At 45.3% G+C, this 10,303-nt stretch overlaps 1 protein-coding gene across 1 annotated transcript in view; it reads left to right on the forward strand.

The window, feature by feature from the left end:
• Positions 1–3,000: 3,000 nt before the first annotated feature.
• Positions 3,001–10,303, forward strand: part of LOC124008463 (trithorax group protein osa-like) — a 183,367-nt gene continuing 176,064 nt past the window's right edge. The window contains exon 1 of the mRNA XM_046319759.1: positions 3,001–3,391. Coding sequence (XP_046175715.1) covers positions 3,338–3,391 — 54 coding nt within the window. The 5' untranslated portion in view covers positions 3,001–3,337. The remainder of the gene's footprint in view (positions 3,392–10,303) is intronic.

Here is a 10,303-nt window from a genome sequence, read left to right on the forward strand (position 1 = left end):
TCTCCTCTGTCTCTCTTCTCCTCTGTCTCTCCTCTGTCTCTCTTCTCCTCTGTCTCTCTTCTCCTCTGTCTCTCTTCTCTCCTCTGTCTCCCATGTCTCTCTCCTCTGTCACTCTTCTCCTCTGTCTATCCTCTCCTATGTCTCTCTTCTCTCTGTCTCTCCTCTCCTCTGTCTCTCTTCTCCTCTGTCTCTCCTCTCCTCTGTCTCTCTTCTCCTCTGTCTCTCCTCTCCTCTGTCTCTCCTCTCCTCTGTCTCTCTTCTCCTCTGTCTATCCTCTCCTCTGTCTCTCTTCTCCTCTGTCTCTCTTCTCCTCTGTCTCTCTTCTCCTCTGTCTCTCTTCTCCTCTGTCTCTCCTCTGTCTCTCCTCTCCTATGTCTCTCTTCTCCTCTGTCTCTCTTCTCCTCTGTCTCTCTTCTCCTCTGTCTCTCTTCTCCTCTGTCTCTCTTCTCCTCTGTCTCTCTTCTCCTCTGTCTCTCTTCTCCTCTGTCTCTTCTCCTCTGTCTCTCTTCTCCTCTGTCTCTCTTCACCTCTGTCTCTCCTCTCCTATGTCTCTCTTCTCCTCTGTCTCTCTTCTCCTCTGTCTCTCTTCTCCTCTGTCTCTCTTCTCCTTTGTCTCTCTTCACCTCTGTCTCTCTTCTCCTCTGTCTCTCTTCTCCAATGTCTCTCTTCTCCTCTGTCTATCCTCTCCTCTCCTCCCCTCAGTCTCACCTCTCCTCCCCTCTGCCTCTCCTCTCCTCTGTCTCGCCTCACCTCTCCTCTCCTCCCCTCAGTCTCGCCTCCCCCACTCAGTCTCACCTCTCCTCCCCTCCGCCTCGCCTCTCCTCTGTCTCTCCTCCCCTCAGTCTCGCCTCTCCTCTCCTCCCCATACCTTCTTCTCCTCTTCCTCCCTCCCTCTTCCTCTCTCTCCCTATCCCCTATTCCACTCCACTCCCCTTTCCTAAAGCAACTGTTTAAATCTAAACCGTCCATTACCCGTCCATTACCAAATCCTAACCTATTGCCTACATAGTGCACTACCTATAGGGCTTTAGTCAAAAGTAGGGCATTATATAAGGAATAGGGTTCCATTTGGGACGTATCAAGTCTTATTTCAAGCCTTACCTACCAAGGGTTGGCCACCCATAAAAACACACCATGACCCCCTTCTTAACCTGTAATCTCTGACCCCATAGAGCTGACTAGAATGTCTACTGCTTCATTTTCACCCTACATCTGCTTAAAAAGAACAGGCACAGGCGCACACTCGCACACGCACGTACACACACGTACACACGCACGTACACACACGCACACACACACGCACACACACACACACACACACACACACACACACACACACACACACACACACACACACACACACACACACACACACACACACACACACACACACACACACACACACACACACACACACACACACACACAAGTACACACACACACACGCACGTACACACACACACACACACACACACACACACACACACACACACACACACACACACACACACACACACACACACACACACACACACACACACACACACACACACACACACACACACACACACACACACACACACACACGCACACGCACACGCACACGCACACGCGCACGCTCGCACACGCACGTACACACACACACACACACACACACACACACACACACACACACACACACACACACACACACACACACACACACACACACGCACGTACACACACACGCACGCACACACACACACACCACACGTGTCTCCATTGACCCTTTAAAGCCAGCATTGTAAGGTCCTTCTCTCAAGGTCAACTGTTTGACTGACTGCACATAGGAAAAGAAAGGAGTATATATGTTTAAAACACGATAAGTAATTATGGTAGTCGTGGTTACGCCCGTAGGTATATAGGATAAGCTTACTTGACATCTTTAATCTGCACATGGTTCTATTCTTGTCAAATCAATATAATAACTGACTGTCTGCACTTAGGGGAAGAGTCTATACGTGTGTAACATGGCAATTAGCTATAGATACAGCTATGGGTGCAGCTTAGCACACATCTATCATCCACACATCTATCATCCACACATCTAACATCTATCATCCACACATCTATCATCCAAACATCTAACATCTATCATCCACACATCTATCATCCACACATCTATTATCCACACATCTATCATCCACACATCTATCATCCACACAAGCATCTTAATTTGTTTTTACATCGTCTTAAATATACCAGTAACCTTGAACACAAATTGCAACAAAAAAAAAAATATATATATATATATACTGTGTTTATTGTGAAATATTTGTAGTGAAAAATAATATATATATATTTATTCACTCATTGATACTAGTTACTTAAAGGGTATTCTAAAAATACTGGTTGTGTATTATAATAGTATTATATAGTAGTTGACTTTAACAGTTTAATATATATAATAGGAGGGTATATATTCCAATATAGTAGCAACTATATTATATAGCTAATCATGTTGTATTATAACAGTTTAATGACCAGACAAGAGAACGAGTAGAATCAGGATTATTTTGAAGACAATGTGTGTTCAGTGGAGTGTTTAACATCATGACCACTGGTTTCCCTCAGCCTCTTTGTGTTGGAGCAGCTATGTGTGTCACTCTCTTTATCGTTCATCTGAACACACACACACACACACACACACACACACACACACACACACACACACACACACACACACACACACACACACACACACACACACACACACACACACACACACACACACACACACACACACACACACACACACACACACACACACACACACACACAAACTGGCCTCTCACACGATCCCAGCAAGTGGAATGTCCCCTTTAAGTGCAGAGAGGCGAGTGGAGAAACGACGTCTCCTCCTCTCGTCGACGTAGTACTGCTTATCAACCTATCAGCAAGCTAACCCCGCCCCCACAGCCAGGAAGCAAGCAGCTCTGGCGACTAAGTGCGGATCCGAGACTAGATTGATACTAGACTCGGTATCATTACGACGAGTACGGCAATAGAAACGATGAACTTGTATGATACTTGAAGGGAATATACAATTAGCTTTATCTTGGCTGCAGTAGCCCTTTCATTTGATACCTGTCGTTTTCTGTACTCAACACCAATTTACCAGACAAAGAAGACTGTGGGGAGACATTCACCCCCCCCCCTAAAAGGTTGTCTTTAAACCTTTCTGTTCTTTTTTTTGAAGAACCTTGTTGGTTTGATATTTTTGGCAGTAGTGGACTGATATACCGAACAGCAAAGTGGATTTAACGGGACCGTCGCCGCTGTCCACCTTATCTCCAAGATGCTAATGGTGTCTCCGCGGTTACCAGTCGACACACCTCGCATGGAGCCCGTAGTAAGTTACCCACCGTTTCATTCTATCCTTCTAATGAGCACGAGCGCTAATTTGAACTGGCTGCGGTGAGAGGCTCGAGAGCTTCTGTCTGTGTAGCCTAATGTGCAGTCATTCAGGCAGGCAGTCAGTCAGTCAGTGTGCATGAGTGAGTGATAGTGGTTAATGTTAATTCATCGATGGGAGAGGCTATTTACTACACATGATGCCCAGATTCCTTTCTTGTAGCGAGACTATAGTTTCCCGTTTTATTTGTCACATGCACAAGTACATTGAAATGCTCAATTTGCGAGCTGTACAGTGCAGTATGCAGTGTGTGTGTGTGTGCGTGTGAATGCGTGTGTCCATATGTTGCTGTTTAATTAAATAGGTGTTTAGGCTATTCAGTGATGGCATTTATAATAGCCAAAGTTAAAGAGACTGCTTGCCTCTCTCGCTGTCTCTGTGTGTTTTGTGACACACTGTGAGCGCACTGACATAGAAATGAAATCACTAGCCTACATTTGGTTAGACCGGATTGATCTCCTAGTGACCACAGAGATTAAACGGCTATTGGTGAGGCTTCAGAGGCTCTATGGAAAGCCTGAACATTAGCCTACAGTAAAGATGAACCCTTATCCTAGGTATGTGTCTCCCTTACGCGCACGAAACACCAGACGCTATGTAGCCTATAATTCCGTGGAAATTCCGTGACTAGACTATAGCCTAATATTATCGGATGTTGTGGTTTCTCGGGTTTGCGTTAAAATTGCAACAAAATAACAGTTTCAGAAATAGAGCGTGTGGGGAGAGCGAGGACCGCGGGCGACTCGCTACTTGTACCGATTTAATTGAATACACTTACTAGAAATAATAGCATAATAGCATATACATTACGTTACTATAACAACTCTACACGGACGGATCTGCTGTGTCTGACTGCTCTTGCTGCTCGGTTCCAGCACCTCTGAAAAGGCTTCTTCCTCTTTTGAAGGAAACAACCTTTTGTGTTCTCATGCTTGGCTGAACGCACTGAGCAGCGAGCGATCGCAGCCACAGTCTAGGCTAAACTGTCCTCTCTCTCTTTCTGTCTCCCTCTCTGTCTCTGTCTCTGTCTCTGTCTCTGTCTCTGTCTCTCTCTCTGTCTCTGTCTCTCTCCCTCTCTGTCTCTGTCTCTGTCTCTGTCTCTCTCTCTCTCTCTCTCTCTCTCTCTCTCTCTCTCTCTCTCTCTCTCTCTCTCTCTCTCTCTCTCTCTCTCTCTCTCTCTCTCTCTCTCTCTCTCTCTCTCTCTCTCTCTCTCTCTCTCTGTCTCTCTCTCTCTCTCCCCCCCGTAAAAGTCAAGCCCCTGCCTCTCTCTCCCGAGCACCAGCATGTGGTCTCCTTGTAGGAATTAAATCCCATTTATATGGCTTCTGAATCGGCCTGGCAGTCAGCGTGCTACGGGTCTGTAACAAAAGAGCAGCTCAGAGCGTTGCTTTGGTGTAGGAGAGGCTATTTTAATATTACGCTACAGGGCTACTATAGCCTATTAATGATAATGCTAATGTGTGTGTCTCTCTCTCTCTCGTGCGCTCTCTCTCGCTCTCTGTGTCACGTGGTTTTTGAAACAATAATGTGGATTGGAGGGTGGAAAACGATTTTATGCGCCAGATCAGATTGATGGTTGTTTGATGGCTTTGTATGATAACACATTGACACAGATAAATGGTGTGTGAGAGAGAGGGGGAGACATATATCCTAGGAAATAGAGGTGTGTGTGTGAGAGAGAGAGGGAGACATATATCCTAGGAAATAGAGGTGTGTGTGTGAGAGAGAGAGGGAGACATATATCCTAGGAAATAGAGGTGTGTGTGTGAGAGAGAGGGGGGAGACATATATCCTAGGAAATAGAGGTGTGTGTGTGAGAGAGAGGGGGGAGACATATATCCTAGGAAATAGAGGTGTGTGTGTGAGAGAGAGGGGGAGACATATATCCTAGGAAATAGAGGTGTGTGTGTGAGAGAGAGGGGAAATAGAGGTGTGTGTGTGAGACATATATCCTAGGAAATAGAGGTGTGTGTGTGAGAGAGAGGGGAGACATATATCCTAGGAAATAGAGGTGTGTGTGTGAGAGAGAGGGGGAGACATATATCCTAGGAAATAGAGGTGTGTGTGTGAGAGAGAGGGGGAGACATATATCCTAGGAAATAGAGGTGTGTGTGTGAGAGAGAGAGGGGGAGACATATATCCTAGGAAATAGAGGTGTGTGTGAGAGAGAGGGGGAGACATATATCCTAGGAGAGAGAGGGAGAGAGGGGGAGACATATATCCTAGGAAATAGAGGTATATCCTAGGAAATAGAGGTGTGTGTGTGAGAGAGAGAGGGGGAGACATATATCCTAGGAAATAGAGGTGTGTGTGTGAGAGAGAGGGGGAGACATATATCCTAGGAAATAGAGGTGTGTGTGTGAGAGAGAGGGGGAGACATATATCCTAGGAAATAGAAATAGAAATAGAGTGTGTGTGTGAGAGAGGGGAGACATATATCCTAGGAAATAGAGAGGGGGGAGACATATATCCTAGGAAATAGAGGTGTGTGTGAGAGAGGGGGGAGACATATATCCTAGGAAATAGAGGTGTGTGTGAGAGAGAGGGGGAGACATATATCCTAGGAAATAGAGGTGTGTGTGAGAGAGAGGGGGAGACATATATCCTAGGAAATAGAGGTGTGTGTGAGAGAGAGGGGGAGACATATAGAGAGAGAGGGGGGGAGACATATATCCTAGGAAATAGAGGTGTGTGTGTGAGAGAGAGGGGGAGACATATATCCTAGGAAATAGAGGTGTGTGTGTGAGAGAGAGGGGGAGACATATATCCTAGGAAATAGAGGTGTGTGTGTGAGAGAGAGGGGGGAGACATATATCCTAGGAAATAGAGGTGTGTGTGTATATCCTAGGAAATAGAGAGAGGGGGAGACATATATCCTAGGAAATAGAGGTGTGTGTGTGAGAGGTGTGTGTGTGAGAGAGGGGGGAGACATATATCCTAGGAAATAGAGGTGTGTGTGTGAGAGAGAGGGGGAGACATATATCCTAGGAAATAGAGGTGTGTGGAAATGAGGTGAGAGAGAGAGGGGGGAAATAGAGGTGTGTGTGTGAGAGAGGGGGGAGACATATATCCTAGGAAATAGAGGTGTGTGTGAGAGAGAGAGGGGAGACATATATCCTAGGAAATAGAGGTGTGTGTGTGAGAGAGAGGGGGAGACATATATCCTAGGAAATAGAGGTGTGTGTGAGAGAGGGGGGAGACATATATCCTAGGAAATAGAGAAAGAGGGGGAGACATATATCCTAGGAAATAGAGTGTGTGTGAAATGAGAGAGAGAGGGGGGAGACATATATCCTAGGAAATAGAGGTGTGTGTGTGAGAGAGAGGGGGAGACATATATCCTAGGAAATAGAGGTGTGTGTGAGAGAGAGGGGGAGACATATATCCTAGGAAATAGAGGTGTGTGTGTGAGAGAGAGGGGGAGACATATATCCTAGGAAATAGAGGTGTGTGTGTGAGAGAGAGGGGGAGACATATATCCTAGGAAATAGAGGTGTGTGTGTGAGAGAGAGGGGGAGACATATATCCTAGGAAATAGAGGTGTGTGTGTGAGAGAGAGGGGAGACATATATCCTAGGAAATAGAGAGAGAGAGGGGGAGACATATATCCTAGGAAATAGAGGTGTGTGTGTGAGAGAGAGGGGGAGACATATATCCTAGGAAATAGAGAGAGAGAGGGGGAGACATATATCCTAGGAAATAGAGGTGTGTGTGTGAGAGAGAGGGGGAGACATATATCCTAGGAAATAGAGGTGTGTGTGTGAGAGAGAGAGGGGGAGACATATATCCTAGGAAATAGAGGTGTGTGTGAGAGAGAGAGGGGGAGACATATATCCTAGGAAATAGAGGTGTGTGTGTGAGAGAGAGGGGGAGACATATATCCTAGGAAATAGAGGTGTGTGTGTGAGAGAGAGGGGGAGACATATATCCTAGGAAATAGAGGTGTGTGTGAGAGAGAGGGGGAGACATATATCCTAGGAAATAGAGGTGTGTGTGAGAGAGAGGGGGGAGACATATATCCTAGGAAATGAGGTGTGTGTGTGAGAGAGAGAGGGAGACATATATCCTAGGAAATAGAGAGTGTGTGAAAGAGAGAGGGAGACATATATCCTAGGAAATAGAGGTGTGTGTGTGAGAGAGGGGGGAGACATATAGGAAATAGAGGTGTCTATATCCTAGGAAATAGAGGTGTGTGTGTGAGAGAGAGGGGGAGACATATATCCTAGGAAATAGAGGTAGAGAGAGATACATATATCCTAGGAAATGGTTTTAGACAGAGAGAGGGGGAGACATATATCCTAGGAAATAGTGTCCCTAGGAAATGGTGTGTGTGTGAGAGAGAGGGGGAGACCATATATCCCTAAGAGCCCTGGTCAAAGGTAGTGCATCTAAAATAGAGGTGCATATATCCTAGATTTGGGACACAGTGTGAAATAGAGGTGTGTGTGAGAGGGGGGGATTAAAGGAAATAGGCTGCTGTGTGAGAATACACAATGAGATTAAATACACGCCCTGTCATCCATCAGCTTTGTGTGTGTGAGGAGATACATAGTGTGTGTGTGTGAATACACAATGAGATTAAATACACGCCCTGTCATCCATCAGCTTTGTGTGTGTGTGTGTGTGTGTGTGTGTGTGTGTGTGTGTGTGTGTGCGTGCGTGCGTGCGTGTGTCCAGGGAGAGCGACGACACAGCACCTAGGCCTAACCCAAGAGCTATTCTTGACCTGGAGTTCAACTGGCTCAATTCACCAGTGGCTTCAGATACTGATGTCTATCACAACGTCTGAATTTGATTCTAGGTTGTGCCCCAATCATTTCTCCTTCTTCCTGAAGTGTGCACTCGTTCACTACCCCGGCACAAATGTAAAAGCATTGGACTGGTGTCGGCATGGGATAAAGAGACATTTTACCAGTCCTTTCCTTTTAAATCCATGAATTGAACACTTGAGGGAGAAAGGAGATATGATTGAGACACCGTCTTTGTGCTGTAGTAAAGGGTTATTTCTCTTGATTAGTTATCAAAACATGCTGACGTTCCATTTTTGTGCCATTGGACGGATCAATGATGGTTTCTGCTCAATTAAACTAAATGGTGAAATGAAAGCAAGCAGTTATAACGGTGATTTAAGAGACTATGCCACCACAGCGCTCTCTCTCTCTCCTCTCTCTCTCTCCTCTTTCTCTTTCTCTCTCTCCTCTCCTCTTTCTCTCTCTCTCTCTCTCTCTCTCTCTCTCTCTCTCTCTCTCTCTCTTCTCTCTCTCTCTCTCTCTCTCTTCTCTCTCTCTCTCCTCTCTCTCTTTCTCTCTCTCTCTCCTCTCTCTCTCCTCTTTCTCTCTCTCTCTCTCTCTCTCTCTCTCTCTCTCTCTCTCTCTCTCTCTCCTCTTTCTCTCTCTCTCTCCTCTTTCTCTTTCTCTCTCCTCTCCTCTTTATCTTTCTCTCTCCTCTCTCTCTTTCTCTCTCTCTCTCTCTCCTCTTTCTCTCTCTCTCTCTCTCTCTCTCTCCTCTCTCTCTCTCTCTCTCTCTCTCTCTCTCTCTCTCTTTCTCTCTCTCCTCTCTCCTCTTTCTCTCTCTCTCCTCTTTCTCTCTGTCTCTCCTCTCTCTCTCTTCTCTCTCCTCTTTCTCTCGCTCGCTCTCTCTCCTCTTTCTCTCTCCTCTTTCTCTCTCCTCTTTCTCTCTCCTCTCTCTGGCTCTCTCGCTACTTGGCTTCACACAGAATTTGGTTAAATACACTTCAGAGTGAGAGCTACTATTTCCATAGATAGTCTAGGCTAGTTATTTTCCCTTGTTACTTGATTGCTCAGTCTTTCCCTTGTGACCATATCCCCCACCTCTCTCTCAATTTCAATTCAAGGGGCTTGATTGGCATGGGAAACATACAGTACCAGTCAACAGTTTGGACACACCAGCTCATTCAAGGGTTTTTCTTTATTTTGACTATATTCTACATTGTAAAATAATAGTGAAGACATCGACATTATGAAATAACACATGGAATCCTGTAGTAACCATCAAAATATCAAATTAGCCACCCTTTGCCTTGATGACAGCTTTGCGCACTCTTGGCATTCTCTCAACCAGCCTCATGAGGTAGTCACCTGGAATGCATTTCAGTAAACAGGCTGGTAAAAGTTAATCTGTGGAATTTCTTTCCATCTTAATTGGTTTGAGCCAATCAGTTGTGTTGTGACAAGGTAGGGATGTTTTACAGAAAATAGCCCTATTTGGTAAAAGACCAAGTCCATATTATGGCAAGAACAGCTCAAATAAGCAAAGAGAAACGACAGTCCATCATTACTTTAAGAGATGAAGGTGAGTCAATCCGGGAAATTGCAGGAACTTTGAAAGTTACTTCAAGTGACGTCGCAAAAAGCATCAAGCACTTTGAGGAAACTGTCTCTCATGAGGACCGCCACAGGACAGGAAGATGCGGAGTTCCTTCTGCTGCAGAAGGTAAGTTCATTAGAGGTACAGTGGCTTGTGAAAGTATTCACCCCATTTTTCCTATTTTGTTGTCTTACAACCTGGAATTAAAATAGATTTTTGGGAGGTTTGTGTAATTGGATTTACACAACATACCTATGACTTTGAAGATGCAAAATATTTTTTTATTGTGAAACCAATAAGAAATATGGCAAAAAAACTCAACTTGAGCGTGAATAACTATTCATCCCCCCCAAAGTCAATACTTTGTAGAGCCACCTTTTGCAGCAATTACAGCTGCAAGTCTCTTGGGGTATGTCTCTATAAGCTTGGCACATCTAGCCACTAGGATAATTGCCCATTCTTCAAGCCAAAACTGCTCCAGCTCCTTGAAGTTGGATGGGTTCCTGCTGGTGTACAGCAATA

This window comes from Oncorhynchus gorbuscha, linkage group LG21 (genome assembly GCF_021184085.1).
Source record: "Oncorhynchus gorbuscha isolate QuinsamMale2020 ecotype Even-year linkage group LG21, OgorEven_v1.0, whole genome shotgun sequence".
In the NCBI taxonomy this organism is placed as follows: domain Eukaryota; kingdom Metazoa; phylum Chordata; class Actinopteri; order Salmoniformes; family Salmonidae; genus Oncorhynchus; species Oncorhynchus gorbuscha.